We start from the raw sequence: 19,554 nt of genomic DNA on the forward strand, positions 1-19,554 counted from the left end.
CTGTAGGCTGATGGACAACAGCTCTCCAGATAAAGGGCTATATGGTAAGTTACAATTATATGCCGAAGGTCAATAGGTAAGTTCTTTTAAAAGGGATTCTAAGTGGCAATTGAGGTGAAAGTGTTCCCATGGAAGTGCCCTCCAATTATTTTAGCTCCCATAATCTCTAGTCATTAGTCATGTTAGCTGCAATTAATCAAAGGTTCTGGAGGACACCAGATTTGCCTATAGCATATTTAGAAGGCCAAATAATTTGGCTGAGTGAAATATAATTTTCCTTGTTCTCTCAAACTGTTCAGTCACCTCTACTACCTTTCCCCATCTTCTCTCCCACTCATTGTTTCTACCTTTCCTCACCCTATCCTCAAGCAATGCTTCCCCCCACCTTCACTCAGTGGGGTGGAGGCCAAGTGGGCCTAGAGGCCCTGCTTCCCTTCTCTCCGTTTTCCCTCAGGCCTGTCCCCCGAATAGATTCACTTCTCCCTCACCCCTTCTCTCTTTAACTTTTGTTCTCCTCTTCTTTCCCACCAAAACCTCCTCCTTTTCATTCTCCCTTCACTCAGCAGAAGAGAGGCCAAATCATCCAGGAATCATCCAGTAATAAAAGAGATTCACCTGTCCTTATCACCTCTCTCTTCCTTGCTCTCCCCCATTTCCTGCCAAAACCTCCTCCTTTAATTCCCTTCTCCCCATACTACATACTCCCCCTGCTCAAAAAGCTCTTTGGTCCCCCAAAGAGTGAGGAGCTATTCACCAAGAATGTCAGGGGATAGATCAAAACTTTGTTTAGCAGTGAGTACTGCTTCTTCTGTGCTGTGGCCCAAAGTATCATATGTCAGTCTTTTAGAAGGATGTATTTGACCCTTGTTCTTTGGGCTCAGCTGCAATGAATGAGTCATCCTCCAAAGCTTCTCACACTCAATAGATTATGGGGCTGGGTGCCCATTCTCTGGTTCTGACAACTGCAAACTATATGGGAGGATTGGGTCTTCCCAGTGATTGGATTAAAAAAATTTAACAACCAGTTCTCTGCCCTAATGACCAGCTAGATAGGTGTGGCTGAGTGGCCAACTCAACATCCCTCATGTCGAGGGATGCCTCACCTCATCCCGCTCCTGCCAGCCCATTCCTCACCCGTCACCATCTGGGCTCTTCCCCCTCAACTGGTGGCCAGAAGGCCAGGCACTCCCACAGTCTGCCCTGACTGGGCAGGAGAGAGAGCTAGCTAGCAGATGGGTGATGCAGGTGGCACAGACTTGCGGTCCCTTGCCACTCCCCACCCACTGGCAGCCACAGGGGTGAGATGCAGATTGGGGAGTGGTTCAGCCCTGGCTCGCCTTCCTCTCTGCCACTAACTGTCAGAGGAAGGAAAGGGTAGGTGGGGATTGGGGGTCATGGCCAGCTGGGAAAGCTGAACTACTGCCCAGAGTTGCTAGTGGGGGTGGAGGTGGGCGAGGCAGGGGCTGTGGGGTGGGCCTGGCTTTAAGTTCCGAGCCCTTTCTTTGTAAATCTGCCCAGAAGAGGGAGGGGAGGAAGCCTCCCACCCAGGTCTTTTCTTGGACATGGAATCCTCACCAATTGGCCTTACCTGTTGGCCTCTCCAGGGCTGGGGGTGATTGTCCCTTTTTTGCGTGGTCCCCAGGAGACTGTCCAGGAGTGTCCAATGGGCTCAGGCTGGGCTGGCTGGCTGGCTGGCTCGTAAAGGCTGGGATCGCCATTCAAGGGATGCAGTTGGGGCTGAATCTGTGTGTTCTTAGGCTTTGCCCACTCCAGTCTCCCAACCATCCACCTGAACCCATGGAAGTGAGAGAAGCAGAGAGGGCTGACTTTTTGCCTAGATTTTTCAGGGGGGAAACAGATGGGGTCATGGAGAGGAGGCATCTTGCCTGCCACGTCTGCCAGCAGGTAAGGGGCAGCCAGGGACCATAAGGCTGCACTGCCCACATCACCTCTCTGCCAGCTGGCCCTCCCCAAGCAGTTGGCCCATTCGCCAGCCTGCACCCTTTGGCTGATCTCCCTTCCTTGCTGGTAGGCCTTACCGTGTGGAGCTTCTCACTGTGGTTGGCCATGAAAGTAAGGCCTATGGCAGGGAGACACACTCTGGACCCACCACGCTCAGCTGAAGGGTGTGGGCCAGTGGGTGGGTGGGCTGGTGAGGATAATCGGCTAGTGGAGGGGTGATGCAGGTGGCATAGCCTTGCAATCCCTGGCCACTCCCTGCCTGATGGCAGGCACAGCAAGTGAGATGCCTCCTCCCCAGGCCCCCATCAGTTTTACCCCAACAGCCAGACAAAGCTAGGCAGAAAGTCAGCCAGGCAAGGAGTGACTGGGAGGAGAGGGGAGAGGGGCAGGGCAGGGCCAGCCAATGGTGGGATCAGCTAATTTGCCAAACTGCAGAAAAAGCTACCAGTTCACATGAACAGGTCTGAACCAGCTGAATCCCACCACTGGGATTTCCTCCATAACCTCATCTAGGCCCTTGGGTCTCTGGAGCTGGTGGCATGCTCTTCAGTTCTGGCAGCTACCTAGACTGCTCATGTCAGCTAATGAACTTTTCCCATTCAACTGAAAGAATGAACTTCTGGAAACTAGATGTTCCAAAAGGAATCCTTTATTGAGATGAGACAGTTCAAGTAGGGTTTCAAAGAAGAGTCTAACGGCTCCCAGGCATGCAGTGATAGATAAGGGAAGTTAGGGCCCCTCCCCTTATCTTGATCTGTATTTTGTCAAAGAAAGAACCAACATGAACCAACAACAGAGAGAACCAACAACAGAGAACCAAGAACCAACACCAAGAACCAACAACAGAGGCGACAATGGGCAGCCTTGTCTTGTTCTTTTTCTTGTGTCAATAGAATCCGTCAATTCTCCCTCTATCATTACCTTTGCCATTTGCTTATAATATATAGCTTCTATTGCATGGATAATTTTTTTACCAAAGCCCAAGAAAAGGATTTTTTTACCAACTTCCCTCCCCTCTTCTTCTTCCATTGAAGAATGGCAGATACACGGATCTGACATCTCATCAGCTCTCCACTTGGGGCCCCCAATAACTTGTCTCTATTCCTGAACTTGAGGTATAAATTCAGGGACATTTGGCCTGAACTGCTCTGGCCCCATCTCAATGCCCGATGTGGGTAAAGCTGTTTCAATGTACTCTGATAATCACAACCATAAGCCCTCTTCTTCATTGTTGTCCTCCCCCTCTCCTGTGCATGGAGCAGGCTGTACTTGAGTCACTGATCTCCTCCTTGCCAGGCAGAGTTCAGTCATCTGTGGGCGGAGTGCCAGAAGGCACATACTGCCTTGTTTAGAGACAATAAATGGTGCCACACTTTCAGAGGCCCTGCACTTCCCTCCAGTCAGATCTGATACATTGGCAATCCAGGTATGTTCTCACTGAAAATGTACACTGGGAACTTCATCATTCTGGCAGTTTATGCTTGCCCGGAAATACTGAGATTTCACAATAATATCACCAGATTTAAATCCTGAATTTCCACATTCAGGTCATATACTTTCTCCTGTTTTTCTGTTCTTGGACCCCTGAAACAGCATGAGCCTTCTTATATGCCATCTTTAGAAATATTCTCAACTGGTCCACATAGCTCCAGTGTGAAGTGAGTGAGGTCTCATCCATGGAGATGCCAAATTGGCATCTATTGGTAACTGAGCCTCCCTGCCAAACATCAATTGCATCATTTTCTGTGCACAATGACAAAAATGCATAGCATCCAGTGTTACTTCTTCTCTGCACTTAGCATCTATAACATATCAAGAAAAGTGTGATTGAACCTCTTGGGGTGCGGGCCTTCTTGTGGGTGGTAGGGAGTAGTGTGTGACTTCCAAATGCTCAGTAGGTCTAACATTGTTTAACAAACCTGTCTCAAAATCTCTGCCTTGATCAAAGTGTACACATCCATAGTGCATAAACAATTTCTCTACAAATACCTTGGCTATCATAGTGGCACATTGATCTTCATTGGGAAGGCCTATGCATAGTGAGTAAAGTGATCGGTCACAAACAATACATTCCCCTGTCCACTGGTATCTGGTTCCAGACACAGGAAGTTGACAGAAACTCGATCCATGGGCCCATTACTTTGCAGGTGTGCCATTGATCCAGCTCTGGAAGGCAGGGTCTTTCACTGGATACAGTACAGGCAGAATCAACAGTACTCAACCTCCGTTTTCATTCAAGACTTGTTCTCTCACTAATTTGAAGATCCGTTCTGGTCCCAGATTTCATGCTCATTAGCACAATCAGCACCACTTCCCTATGTTTTTCTGGAAGGAACAATTGCCATTTTTTCTTGGATCCATCTGAAGGGCCCTTCCAACAAACCACACCTCCTCCAAGCTGTAACTGGCCCACTCTTTATGCAATAACCGAGCTCCTATCAAGGAGTTGGTTAGCAGGGCCTCTCACTGACCACTTCCCAGGGCCTTCACAGCCAGCCCACAAAAATGGTCTTCTGCCTGATCCCTTTTCAGATCTTTCTTGGTCAAAACAGGCATACTTTCCCCTTTAATTTGTGTGAGGCTGCAGTACAACTTAGTAACACTCACAATAGTGACTCCTACTGCTTTTGCCCCTGCTATTCCTCAAACTCAGTGTTTGACTCCTCTATACAAGACTTGAATAGTGTGAGGGGTCAATCGGGTCCACTCTCCAACAGGTGCATTGGAGCTCCTTGACAGAGCATCTGTATCTCTGTTCCCCACACCCAGTTGGTACCTCAGGCTGAATCTAAACCCAGGGAAGGCAGCTAGCCACCAATGCCTTGTGGCATTCAGTTTGGCCATTTATTTTATTTATTTATTTGTGAGGCAATTAGAAGATAACAGGTATAAGTATAAACATAGTTATGAATACATGAAATGGATACATATAAGAGAAATAAAAAGAAACAATAGGACAGGGTTGGTAGGCACGTTGCTGCACTTATGCATGCCCCCTACAGACCTCTTAGGAAAGGGGTGAGGTCAATAGTAGACAGTCTAAGATTAAAGCTTTGGGGTTAGGGGAGGAAACCACAGAATCAGGTAGAGTATTCCAGACATTGACCACTCTGTTGCCGAAGTCGTATTTCCTGCAATCAAGTTTGGTGTGATTAACCTTGAGTTTGTATCTATTGTGTGCTATTGTATTGTTATGGTTGAAGGTGAAGTATTCATTGACAGGTAGGACATTGCAATGTATAATTTTATATACTTTACTTAGATCGGACCAAAGGCGGCGTAGCTCTAGGTTTTCTAGGTCTAGAGTTTCAAGTCTGGTGGCATAAGGTATTCTGCAACAAGTAGAGGAGTGGAGAACTCTTCTTGTGAAATATTTCTGGATTTTCTCAACTGTGCTAATATCAGATACATAATGTGGGTTCCAGACTGATGAGCTGTATTTGAGTATTGGTCTAGCAAATGTTGCGTATGCTCTAGTTAGTAGTGTAATATTACCAGAGAAAAAGCTACTTAGATTAGGTTAACAACTCTTAACACCTTTTTGGCTATGTAGTTACAGTGGGCTCTAGCACTTAGGTCATTAGAGATGAGTACTCTAAGATCTTTGACAGAGTTTGGATCATCAACAAGGTCTTGACTATTCAGCCTGTATTTTATTTTCTGATTTTTTTTTTTTGCCAATATGTAAGACAGAGCATTTATTTGTTGAGATTTGAAGTTGCCATTTGTTTGACCATTCTGATACATAGTCAAGATCTTTTTGAAGGGTAGCAGTATTGTCTGTGGTATTGAACAGCTTTACATCATCAGTGAAGAGAATGCAGTTGCTCTTAATATGATCACAGAAGTCATTTATGTAGAGTATGAAGAGAGTTGGTCCTAGAACACTGCCTTGGGGGACACCACTATTGACAGGTACAGAATTTGATAGGACGCTCCCAATTTTGACCATTTGTTGTCTGTTTGACAGGAATGCTTCTATCCAGTTATGCAGGTTTCCAGAGATACTGTAAGATTTTAGTTCCAGATGTCTGGTAGGTGGGAGGTATTGTCCCGTCTATTCATGTTATGGGGGTGTTTCTCTATCTCGATGGCTTCCCTGATTATTCTCTTGCTGGAGTGTTCAGTGTTGGATATTAATTTGGTTCCTTCATATATGAAGTCCCCTGTGCATCATGCCCTGCCACATACATTGGACAGACCAATAGAAGAATAAGTATCCGCCTGGATGAACACAAAAATGCAGTAAAAAAAGCTGGAACACACTTCCTCACTAGTCCAACACATGAAAGCCACAGATCATAGCATCGACTTCAATGGCACCAAAACCCTAGCCACGATAGAAAACCCCAGCTACAGAATTATCAGAGAAGCCATAGAGATTGAAAAAAGACCTGAAAGCATGAATAGAAGAGATGACTCCACCAGACTGTCAATTATCTGGAAGCCTGCACTCTCAAACAAAAAAAATCTCCACACCACAAGCCAGGCAAACATCTGGGCACAAACAGACTCCCCCTGATACCTCCAGCTCAAACAAACCCAACCAGGCATCCAGATGAAACCTAGCTTCCTAATAAATGATAGCCGTCCATTTACTCGGAGCCAAGCCTCACTAAAAGCCTCCAATACAGCAAACACAATGTTGCCAGCCAATCAAGACAAAAAACAGACAGAAGATATTAGAAACACCAATCAAGCAGAACACAGCAAACTCCAAGACCAAGAAACACAGACCAAGACTCCCAACCAATCAGGATGAAGAAAAAACCATTCTGGCACAGCAGTAGGCTAGCACCAAATTTAAAACAGAAACGGCAGACGAACACAATACAGAAGCATGATGATGGCAGATGAGATTCTGCCGAAACGTTGCTACAACTTTAAAAGCACAACTATAATGATGTGGGAAAATACCCAAACAAAGCTGAATACCATACATATATATGTGTGTGTGTGTGTGTGTGTGTGTGTGTGTGTGTGTGTTTTCGTAGATTTTCACGGGTACAGGTATGTAGGTCTACGTGTGTTCGGGTCTTTTCCCGTGTAAGATTAAGAGTATCTTGGTGATGTTTTGGCAATTAAGATTAAGATACTCTTTTATATATATATATAAAATTTAATATAAAAATTATACACACAAACACAAATGCTTATTTAATTATAACAAAAACATAAATGCTTAATGATAACAAAATAAAATGTTCCAAGCTGGAAGCCTCCCCACACCTGCACCTTCCAAAGAGACAGAAGAGCCTTTCAGATGCCAGGTAGAGAATTGAGAGAGCTTAAATCTGCAACCGAGGAAAAGCTGGGGGGAGGAGGTGGCTCTTCCAGCCTCACCTGGAGACAAGTAAGGAAAGATGTCCCTGGGGGCACTTCACTTGCTTTAGCACTTCACTGCTAAACTCAGCCACAGCCAATGATTATTTGGGGATGGGGGAGAGAGAGAAAGCATCTCTCGCATTACCTGGGGAGGAAAGGAGACGAAATAAAGCTCAATCTTTCACTGAGACCTACAAAACACCAGTCTACCAGTTCCAGGAGTTCTTCTAAATCATCAAATGCTCCCACTTGCAGTTCCCATGCCTCTTGGCTCAGGTCCCTGAGATGCCTGCTCCCACACATGGCAGCGGTGGCAACAACAGTCCCCTCCCCCAGCACCCGCTGTCAGCTCTCCCCATTAGTTCTCTAGCTTTGAATTGCTCCGGGCTCTCTCTCTTTCCTCTCCCCTCCCCATGTGCAGGCAGGAAAGGAAATGGAGTTGGAGCCATGCGCAGCTGTCCGCTTTTCCAGCCCTTGTTGCCTCTCCCAACATCAAAGCCTTGGAAACGCAGGCAAAGCTGCTGCAGTGCTAGCATCCTGAGTTGCTTGCTTCTCCACTACTGCCTCCTTCTCCTCCTCCAACACCTCCTTTTCTGGGTAGGGCAATTCTTAACTAACCATGCATGCTAAGGCAACTCAGCACACTACTGCCGCAGTGGCTTTGCCTGCATTTCTGAGGCTTCGATGTTGGGAGAAACAATGAGGGCTGGAAAAGCGGAGAGCTGTGCACGGCTCTGTCTCCCTTTCCTTTCCTGCCTGCACGTGGGCATGGGGGGGGGGGGAGAAAGAGAGAGAGCCTGGAGCAATTAAAAGCTAGAGAACTAATGGGGAAGAGCTGACAGCGGGCGCTGGACTGTTGTTACTGCCGCTGTGTGTGGGAGCTGGTTGGCACATGCATCTCAGGGACCTGACTCCGGGGTCCCTCAAAGAGCTGGGAGGTGAGAGAACTGTGCGGCCCAGATTAATTGCTTTTGGGGGCCATTTATTCTGGGGCCCACCAAAATTTTTCCACGGCCCATCAGTGGGCCGCAGCCCACTGGTTGGCGACCGCAGATCTAAGTCACTTGAGAGGATCTGCTGAGACCTCTCTCAGAAAGGCTTATCTTTCTGTAGATGGATTCAATGTTGACTGCTCCTAGCACAGCACACCCCTCAAATTTGTATTTTGAGAACAGGTACTGCGACCTCAAAAATTGATCTCTAGCCCTCTCCTGCCACTCTGGGACCAGCTATGTATTCTTCTCTTGAAATCTTACCCCCAGTGTTTTCCCCTGTATCGAGCAGTATGACAGGGGTGGGTGGTCTCATTTTCCCAACAAAATCCAGTCCTTCAACTTCATAGGGAAGTTGGTAATATTCTGAACTTTGACTGAGATCCACCCTCTAATCAAGCTGGCAGAAAACCTGTGAACAAGTCTGTACAAGGCAGGCACTTCTTGATTTTACAACCTGTTGCTGTTCTGTTGCTCTGGCTTGTGCCCATGCCTAGGGTGTGTTATATTTGTTAAAGTCCTTACATATGGTGTCATATCTATTCTTGGGATCATCATCATCACCATCACCATCACCATCACCATCATCATCATCATCTTGTTCTTCTTCCATTGGCACAGCTGCAGATTTATGCTCTCCTTCATCTCCTGAAGACTGAAAAAAATCCCAGTTTTCTATTCACCAGCAAACTTTCTGTTACTGGCTTTATCTTCTGCTCATCATTGCTTTCCTTGTCTGCTGAATTCAAATTTTGTTAAGGTATTGAAGATTTAATAGCTGACCATCTGCTGTAAGGCTGCTGTAAATGCTGATGCAATGGGGATGATAGCCACTTTAAGACTGGGGATGGGTCAGCAGAGTTATTACCACTTTAAGAAGCTGTCTATATAAGGGAGGTTATGAGAGGGTGTATTTCTCTCTCCTTGTGTTCTGTCACCATTGTAGTTCTCCGTGAAGAGTAATGAAGATTGTTTGCTTGCCTGGTATGTGCCTAACACATATATGTATGTATATAGCAGTCTTTTATAGAAACCACTGTTAAAGGACAAAGCCTCTGTGTGCTGTTTTGCTCCTGGGTTGTCTCACAATAGTAGTCATGCTGCAAACATTCTGACAGGTTATGGGCCCAGTACAGAGAGAAGGCTAGAGTGATTGGTGAGCTTAGAGAAAAGAGCTTCAGTGGGAACTTGCACCAGAGCCAGAGGGGTTGTGGGTTTCAGTGAGAACTTGCACCAGAGCCAGAGGGGTTGTGCAATATGGTTTAATCATGGTTAATGGCTTGTGAAGGAAACCAGGCAACATGGCCTCCGTTGGCAAAATGGGAGGAGGTTTATTGGTGTCTCAGCTGAATGAGACAAATTACCTCTCCTGGAATGTAAAGATGGAGATGTACCTGCGGAGGGAGGAGTTGTGGACCATTGTTACTATGCATGCAGTCCTTGATGATGGGGACCAGAGAAAAAACAAAAAGGCATTAGCCATTATAATTCTGGCTTTAGGGGCCAGTCAGCTGATCCATTTTTTTATTTCTATCTTTTTGTGGGGGCTTTCTTTATCTCATCTGAGGTGGAGAGAGTTGACCAGAGCAGAGACGAGGTGTCAGGATTCCAACAGTTGCCTTAATTAAATCATGAGCCTAGAACCAAGCTTCAAAAACTTCAAAGGATTTATTAGGAGCAAACATGTTGGCATGACCTGTATGAAGCCAATTCTGAGACACCTAATTCACTGTCACCCTTGACCCTGATTTTCCTCCCACCCCTCTGAGTGTATCATAATCATATTCTCCAACAAAACACGTTCATAGCCGAGAGTCATCAATCACGTTCTCCAATTAGAGATTTGTGTGGCAGAAATTCCAGTAGCTTAGTTATAATCTTTGCAAGATAAGAGTGGAATGCACTTTCGCTTCCAAACTATGGCACTGCTCTTTCAAATTTCTCCTCCCTCCCTTTCTGTTCATGGCTACTCTAAAACAGGCATAGAAATGTTTTATGAGTTGACACGAGGCTGAAAAGATCCAAGCACCAAAGGAAAGAGATGGGAGTTGAAAGAGAAAACAAGAGGCCAGAGCAGCGAATGACACAAGTGAAGACAGCAAGGACTTCTGGTTGATGTCACAGTGTGAATAGCTGTAAAATATTGGGGTCTATCGAGCCCCGCGAAATCCAGCTCATAACTGTTGTTGGGAGATCCTTGATGGTCATAGCTGCCTTGGAGGGGCAGTGAAGGAAGGAGAGGCATTTTGCTGACCATGAGGAAACAGCAATTTCCTTGTTAGGTCCAAAACAAGCTCTCCCCAAACAACAGCAGGGACGATGGCCATTTTTTGTGCTGGAGCGGTGTATGGACAGAGCATTTAAACTGGGTGACATAATTACTAACTTTTACTCTAAAGATTGGAAGTAACAACAAGAATATTAAAAGAGAACTCCTAAGCTTAAAATAGCAGCAGATTGACACATGGAGAAAAAGAAAAGTGAGAACAAAGGGGCGAAAGAAGCCTAAGACAAACTAATAAAATACCAAAAGCTTGGAAAAAGGTCAAATAATTTGAAAAATGATCTCTGGGATAATTTTGTCAGGTTTATTTGTATTTTTAAACCCCCTGGATTTAATAAAAAAATCAGCTGTTAATATTGGATTTGGGTTAAGAGAGCATTTAATATTGGATTTGGGTTAAGTGAACTATCTACTGGAGAAAAAGAAATACTATAGCACTACAGCCACAGCATACTAGACAAAGTTATTTCAATACACACAAAGCCTAATACATAAAATAGAAGCAACAACATCTGGAGGATGGCCTGACCTTGACTCTACTGTTATCCCCGGCTGACCATCTGGTCTGCTTTGCTCAGCCTGCCACTCAGCATTAGAGATCAGATCTCTCCAGCTCCATGTACTTCTGCTGCTGTGCTATCAGACTCTGCTGCTATGATTGGCCCTCCAATGCTGCTGCTTCTGTGTTTCTTTTCCATGGATTCTCCCCTCCTCCAATTCTGCCACCCACCAATTTCTCATACCCACCTGTTCTCTTTGCTGGATGGGTTCCTCCAGGTCCTTTGTCCTCCGCCAGAAGCCATTGGGAAAGGTTGCCAGGTTAGCAGGAACCTCTGGGGGGTGGCTGCTGATCTCTGGGATGGGGAAGTTGATCAAGTCCTCCCGCAAATCCTCCACCTGGGGCAGGTCATTGGGGAAGACTGCTGGGTTGGAAGGATGCAGGGGGAAGGCTGCAGTAGTTGGCTGCCTCAAGTTTGCTAGGCCCTGGGGCCTGTGATGCCTGATTGCCCCTTGAGCTGGGCTGCGTAGATTGGAGTATGGGTCTAAGCAATTACTAAATATATTGTGACTCACCGATTCGCTGTTCATTTAGCCTGCCTTCTTGTGTGCTGATGAGCTGCCAGTTCACAGCTCTCAGTTGCCTCTTTTCCAGCGTTGGGCTGTGTTGTGAATCAATAAAAGTTACTAACATAAATGCAAATCAGGGTTTGGAAACCTGCACATCTGATTGGCCCTTATACAACAACTAGGGATTGGTCCATAAGTAGTCCCTGATTGGCCACTATTTGGACACTTCTCATTGGTTATAAGTTTGAACTTATGGCACATGCCATTGGTTAATAAGGTAGCAGATAACCCTATAAAAGGGTTGCTGTTGCCCATAGCCTTGCTCTGTTCTGTTCTATTTACGATTATTAAAGAGTTGAAGTCACTGGTCAGATGTCTGGTCTCCATTATTTCCCAATCTTAACACTGGCGACGAGGATGGGATACAGAGACCGAAGAGCTGACTGAGTTACAGAGCAACCAACAGAGCACGTGGTCGAACACGCACCATCAACGGCAACATGGCCAGCGGTGCCGTACCACCCGCTCCATTCAACCCAGAAACCGAAGACTGGGAGGCATACATGGACCGGTTCCAGATGTTTCTGAGACCAACAATTTGAAAGATGCAACAACCGGCAAAAAAGAGCTATCTTTCTAACTCACTGCGGGCCTACCGTGTTTAAAATGGCAAAATCACTTGCCAAGCCAGCAGAGGTAAAAGAGATGGACTGGGGACGTCCTCGAGCCCTTACTACGGGCTCACTACGCGCCCACCATGCCAACCTTAGTCAGAAGACACGAATATTACCAGAGGGACCAACGGAAGGGCGAAAGCCTTGCCAATTACATCGCGGACCTCCGCAACCTTGGAGGCCTCTGCGGATTCACCGACTTAGAAGAAGCCCTCCAGGACCTCCTGGTTCTGGGCCTAGAAGACGGCACGATCCAGAGCAAAATTATGGCTAAGGGGGACATCAGCCTCAACGATGCCCTTAAAGAAGCCTCGGCAGCGGAGGTGACCAAGACGTCGGCAGCCCGAATGCGCCGCACCAACGCACCGCTACGTAAACTCTCCAATGATACCTCGCCTCACTCAGAGAGACACCCGGTATCGACTCACCACGAAGACCTAGAATCCCCATCAGAAAGCGATGAGGAAGAGGTCAACCGACTCGAGCGGGCGAGACCAGTTCACACAACCCTCATTCCGACCGTGTGCAGGATGTGGGGCGAATCACCCACGATCCAACTGCAAATTCCTCGACGCACTCTGCCGAAATTGCGGGAGACGAGGTCACATCGCAAAGGTTTGCAGAAGCAAACAAAACTCCAAACCCCGACAGGCCGAATGCCAATCTTCAGGATTCTTCAGCACACACCGAGAAAAACTGAACCACCAATGGGGAAACCACTCCTACAGAAACAAGCCGTCCACCACTTCCATCAGGCGTGAAGAAACCAGGCGGGAAGAGACCCACCAATCACCATTGGCCGCTACATCCCTTGATGCCGGGAAAATCCGAGTAAAGGTCGCCATCGAAAACAAACCTTGCGTGATGGAGGTAGACTTGGGATCTTCCCTCTCGATGGTGTCGTGGAAAACGCTCCAACAGCTCATTCCAACGATTCGCCGCCAAGACCTTAACCCTCAAAGGGTTATACTCAAAGACTATCAGGGCAACCGAATTCCCGTCGTCGGGTCCCGCAGATTCAGATCTCTTTCAAGGACCGTACCGTCGCTCTGCCACTGACTGTCGTGGACCGCGACAGGCCTAGTCTTTAGGCCTTCAATGGTTCAGGCCGCCGGAATTACTGTAGCCGGAGTCCACCGAGCCGAGAGCAGCGATTGGGAGGAAGCACTCGTGCAAGAATTCCAAGACGTTTTCGCTGAACGGACTAGGCAAGTACAAGGGGACCCCGATCTCATTTAACTTGAACCCTGAGATAGCACCCATCCGCCTTAAGCCACGTCGGGTGCCATTCGCCTTGAAGCCTAAAATCGACGAACAACTCGATAAGCTAATAGCGCAGGGCGTGCTGGAACCCACCGACCACGCCCGCTGGGAAACCCCTATAGTGACGCCTATCAAGCCTGATGGGTCACTGAGAATTTGCGGAGACTACCGGGCCACCTTAAACCATGCACTACAGCAAAGTGCATATCCAGTGCCGGTAGTGCAACACTTGCTCCATTCCCTGGGTGGTGGGAAAGTTTTCGCTAAACTAGATCTAGCCCAGGCGTATCAGCAATTGCCTGTAGGTCCTACCATGGCAGAAGCGCAAACTATCGTAATGCATAGGGGCGCATTTAAATGCAACCGGCTCCAGTTCGCAAGCGTTGCCCCGGAATCTTTCAGAGTTTAATGGAAAGGTTGTTACAAGGGATCAGAGGGTCGTACCATATTTCGACGATGTACTCATCGCGCCCTAACAAAGACATCCTAGAAAAGCGACTCAGAGAGGTTTTACGAAGATTCCAAAATGCAGGCCTCAGAGTTAAAAAAAAGATAAATGCCAGTTATGTACCGAAAAAGTAGAATTTTGGGGATACCTCCTGGACAGCCAAGGAATCCATCCCACCGAAGACAAATTAAGGGCGATTAAAAGGCCCCCACTCCAAGGAACAAGGCAGACTTATCAATTTCTATAATGTCTTTTATTCCCACAAAGCAACGGTAGCAGAACCATTGCATAGACTATTAGACAAAAAGCAACGTGGGTTTGGGGACAACGGGAACAATGTGCTTTCCAACAAGTAAAGAAATTGCTAACTTCTGATTCTGTACTTATGCAGTACAACAAGACTCTTCCGCTCACTATCACGTGTGACGCATCACCTTTTGGGGTTGGGGCAATTCTGGCCCACGATACCAAATGGAGCGGAAGCCCCATCGCGCTTTTTTTCGTGAACCCTAGCTAAAGCTGAAAGAAATTATAGTCAGCTGGACAAGGAAGCTTTAGCTATTGTGGCTGCAGTTAAAAGATTTCATGAATATGTTTATGGCCGTGCGTTTACGATAATTACTGATCATAAACCGCTACTGGGGATCATTGCGGGTAATAAACCAACCCGTATATATTGTCCCCCAGAATGACCCGTTGGTCTGAATTCTTGGCGACCTACAACTACACCTTGCAACATCGCCGGGAAATCAATTCTCCACGCTGATGCATTGAGCAGAACACCGCTCCCAGACTCTGTTGTAGATCCAGCCCCAACCATCTCAACACTACAGATCGAAGCTCTACATGCACCACCATTGACGGCTAGAGACATTGCCTTTGAAACGAAACGTGACCCAGTTCTGCAACACATCCTGCGCTGGGTTGAACGGGTGGTGTGACGGACCAAATAAGCACCGGAATGGGCGCCTTTCAAAGCCTGCCAAACCGAACTGTTTTCCCAAAAAGGCTGTATCTTGTGGGGCGATCGAGTCGTAATCCCTGGCAAATTGCAACAAACTGTTTTGGCGGTATTGCATGAGGGACATCCGGGTATCGTGCGGATGAAAGCACTCGCACGCCGCAGCTACGCTTGGTGGCGGGAATCGACAAAAGAATCGAGGCCTGGGTCGCTACTTGTCAACGTTGCCAGGACGTCAGCAACGCCCCACCTAAAGCAAGCCCAACCAAATGGGAAACTCCGAGGGGACCTTGGTCCCGTATTCATATTGACTTTGTGGGGCCTACCAAAGGACACACTTTCCTTATTACTGTCGACGCCTATTCAAACTGGCTCGAGATTCATCGAATGAATACAACTACAACAGACTCAGTCATCAATAAATTAAACAGACTATTTGCCACACATGGGTTTCCGGACGTGTTGGTCTCGGACAACGCCCACAGTTTACTGCATTACCCTTTGAACAATTTCTTGCTGATCGAGGCATCCGCCATGCGCTAACCTCGCCTCCCGCACCCTGCGGCGAATGGACATGCAGAACGCATGGTACAATTTGTAAAAAGACCCTGCACAAAATGGAATTTGGCAACATCGACGAGAAAATCAATCGAATTCTCTTGTTGCAGCACATGACGCCCAGCGTGACCAACAAAACGCCCGCTGAACTTCTTATGGGGCGGAAACTACGATCGCACCTTGACCGGCTCCACCCCGCATTCGCACCGGAAAAGCCCTTTGGCTCCAGCAGCAAATGCCGGGAATTTAAGGTAGGCGATTTAATCTTTGCCAAAAACTTTTCCGGCGACCCGTTATGGATACCCGCAACCGTTACCCACCTTACCGGGCCTAGATCTTACCGCCTGCTAACGGACGATGGGAGGGTGTGGAAACGCCACATAGACCACCTCCGATCGAGATTACCACCCAGCACCCATGACTCCCGGGTTCACCAACTCAAGGGAGGAAATATCGAGGAAATTGACTTTGATATGACAAATAGTGGGCCAACGGAAACCCTACGGCCCAGCGGAACACCGGAACTTGAAGCGGGGAGGAGTTGAATTTTTCAGGGAACTTTAATACGGGGAAACCGAACTGCAAAACCCGAAGAAACACGGAGTAGCAGAGACAACCACAGTGGAAGCAGCACGGAATCACCGTGCAGCGAAACTGAATTTAATAAAGATCATCCAAACGCTCCACCGAACCGGACCTTAGACCAAAACCGGTGGAGCCACACGAAATCATCCAGACAGACCAAACGGCCTGTCTATCTTGAGGATTTTATTACAGCTCCCCTCAAACGGAACCCAAGGGGAGGGGTGTTGTGAATCAATAAAAGTTACTAACATAAATGCAAATCAGGGTTTGGAAACCTGCACACCTGATTGGCCCTTATACAACAACTAGGGATTGGTCCATAAGTAGTCCCTGATTGGCCACTATTTGGACACTTCTCATTGGTTATAAGTTTGAACTTATGGCACATGCCATTGGTTAATAAGGTAGCAGATAACCCTATAAAAGGGTTGCTGTTGCCCGTAGCCTTGCTCTGTTCTGTTCTATTTACGATTATTAAAGAGTTGAAGTCACTGGTCAGATGTCTGGTCTCCATTATTTCCCAATCTTAACAGGCTGCTTAGTTTGGCTTCTGGGCTGAGTCTATTGTTCTGTTGTGACTGCCTCTAACTCAGCGTGCAGCCATTCATTTGCTGTGCTGCTATTTTGCTGGCATTTTCCTCCTTACCCCAATTTCTTTTTCTTCATTTTTTCTATCTTCCTTATCAAATTTTCTGCTCCCTTTTCCTTCCTTATACTTTCTGTCTTAATTTAATAACTTTAATAACCTTCTCTTTGTGGCAGCCTCTCAAATAGTGGAACACTGCTATCATGTCTCTCCTGGTCCTTCCTTTACTAGACTAGCCATACCGAGTACTTGCAACCATTCATCATATGTTTTAGCATCCAGTCCCTAATCATCTTGTAATAGAATAGAATTCTTTATTGGCCAAGTGTGATTGGACACACAAGGAATTTGTCTTCGTGCAAGTGCTCTCGGTGTACATAAAATAAAAGATATATTTGTCACGAGTCAAGAAGCATAAGGTACAACACTTAATAATAGTCATAGGGTACAATAAGCAATCAAATCATACTAGGAAACAGTCAATAAGTAACAGTAAGGATACAAGCGACAAAGTTACAGTCATATAGTCACAAGTGGGAGGGGATAGGTGATAGAAGTGATGAGAAGATTGATAGTAATAGTAATGCAGACTTTGTAAATAGTTGGACAGTGTTGAAGGAATTATTTGTTTATAAGAGTGATGGCATTTGGAAAAAAAACTGTCCTTGTGTCTAGTTGTTCTGGTGTGCAGTGCTCAATAGCGTCATTTTGAGGGTAGGAGTTGAAACAGTTTATGTCCAGGATGTGAGGGGTCTGTAAATCTTTTCACAGCCCTCTTTTTGACTAGTGTGGTATACAGGTTCTCAATTGATAGCAGGTTGGTAGTAATTCTTTTTTCTGCAGTCCTAATTATCCTCTGAAGTCTGTGTCTGTCCTGTTGGGTCACAGAACCAAACCAGACAGTTATAGAGGTGCAGATGATAGACTCAATAATTCCTCTGTAGAGTGTATCAGCAGCTCCTTCAGCAGTTTGACCTTTCTGAGTTGGCACAGAAAGAACATTCTTTGTTGTGCTTTTTTGATGACATTTTTGGTGTTAGGTGTCCATTTTAGGTCTTGTGGTATGATAGAACCTAGAAATTTGAAGGTCTCTCCTGTTGATACTGTGTTGTCTAGTATCATAAGAGGTGGTAGTACAGGAGGGTTTTTTCTAAAGTCTACCACCATTTCTATGGTTTTGAGTGTATTCAGTTCCAGATTGTTCTGGTTACACCACAAGACAAGTTGTACAATCTCCTGTCTGTATGCAGATCTGTCGTTTTCTTGAATGAGACCAATCACTGTTGTATCATCTGCAAACTTCAGTATTTTAACAGTTGCCCTGGTACATCTTGGTTGCTCTGGTACTCTGGAGGACACAAATTCTCCTCAAGATTATCTATGAACAAAAATATAGATAGTGACAGAATGCCTGGAAATATTCCAGCCCCAGTGGAGAGAGAGTACTAGCTCTTCTGAAAGATCCAAAACATTAGGAACATCATGCTCCAAAAGAAAACCCACAATTGTAATAAAATAAAGTTGCAACAAACTTTAGATGAAACCACGACTCAAGATATTTCAAATGAAAACTCAGAAAATGAAGTTGATATGAAAAGTTTGCCAGTACTGAAGATAAAGAAGATTTTAAAGGACTTGAATTTAGGAACAGAAATACTACTAAATTAAAACCAGAAGCAGCAAAATGAACTGCTCAGTGAAGTTTATGAAGAATTTTTAATTTCAAAAAAGGAGAAGGCAGGCAATTCAAGACAATTTACAAAAACACCTTGTAAAGAGCCTTTCTTATGGTCCAACTTTCACAGCCATACATTGCAACTAGGAAATCCATAGCCTTTATTATACGCACTTTTGTTGGCAGGGTGATGTCTCTGCTTTTTAGTATGCTGTCTAGATTTGCCATAGCTTTCCTCCACAGGAGCATGCTTCTTTTAATTTCTTGGCTGCAGTCCCCATCTGCAGTGATCTTGGAGCCCAGGAAAATAAAATCTGTCACTACCTCCATTTCTTCTCCATCTATTTGCCAGAAATTGAGAGGGCCAGATGCCACGATCTTAGTTTTCTTAATGTTGAGTTTCAAGCCAACTTTTGCACTCTCCTTCTTCACCCACATCAAGAGGCTCTTTAGTTCCTCTTTACTTTCTGCCATTAGAGTGGTATCATCTGCATATCTGAGGTTGTTGATATTTCTCCCAGCAATCTTAATTCCAACTTTTGATTCATCTAGCCCTGCCTTTCTTGTGATGTGCTCTGCATATAAGTTAAATAGGCAGGGTGACAGTATACAGCCTTGCCGGACTCCTTTTCCAATTTTGAACCAATCAGTGATTACATATCCAGTTCTCACTGTTGCTTCTTGTCCCACATATAGGTTTCTCAAGAGACAAATAAGATAGTCTGGTACTCCCATCTCTTCAAGAACTTGCCACAATTTGTTGTGAACCACACAATCAAAGACTTTAGCATTGTCAATGAAGCAGACTGGAACTCCCTAGCTTTCTCTTTGATCCAGTATATGTTGGCAGTTTGGTCTCTAGTTCCTCTGCCTCTTCGGAAACCTGCCTGTACTTCTGGTAGTTCTCAATCCATATACTGTTGGAGCCTAGCTGGTAGGATTTTAAGCATAACTTTACTAGTATGTGAAATGAGTGCAATGGTGCGATAGTTTGAACATTCTTTGGCATAGCCTTTCTTTGGAATTGGAATGTAAACTGACCTTTTCCAATCCTGTGGCCATTGTTGAGTTTTCCAAATTTGCTGACAAGTTAAGTGTAGCATTTTTACTGTATCGTCTTTTAAGATTTTGAATAGCTCAGCTGGAATACTGTCATCTTCACTAGCTTCGTTG

At 45.8% G+C, this 19,554-nt stretch overlaps 1 protein-coding gene across 5 annotated transcripts in view; it reads left to right on the forward strand.

Annotated features, from left to right (window-relative positions):
• STAC (SH3 and cysteine rich domain) overlaps nt 1–19,554 on the forward strand; it is a 204,331-nt gene that overhangs the window by 62,109 nt on the left and 122,668 nt on the right. For 2 of the 5 annotated variants that reach the window (XM_087948049.1, XM_087948052.1), the window contains exon 1: nt 11,195–11,382. The exons of the other annotated variants lie outside the window; for them this stretch is intronic. In XM_087948049.1, the coding sequence (XP_087804175.1) occupies nt 11,218–11,382 (165 nt within the window). In that variant the 5' untranslated portion in view covers nt 11,195–11,217. Of the gene's footprint in view, nt 1–11,194; nt 11,383–19,554 lie in introns of those variants that run through there. 5 annotated transcript variants of the gene reach the window in all.

This window comes from Notechis scutatus, chromosome Z (assembly GCF_049901735.1).
Source record: "Notechis scutatus isolate UNSWTSFEM ecotype Mainland chromosome Z, rNotScu1.2, whole genome shotgun sequence".
Lineage (NCBI taxonomy): Eukaryota > Metazoa > Chordata > Lepidosauria > Squamata > Elapidae > Notechis > Notechis scutatus.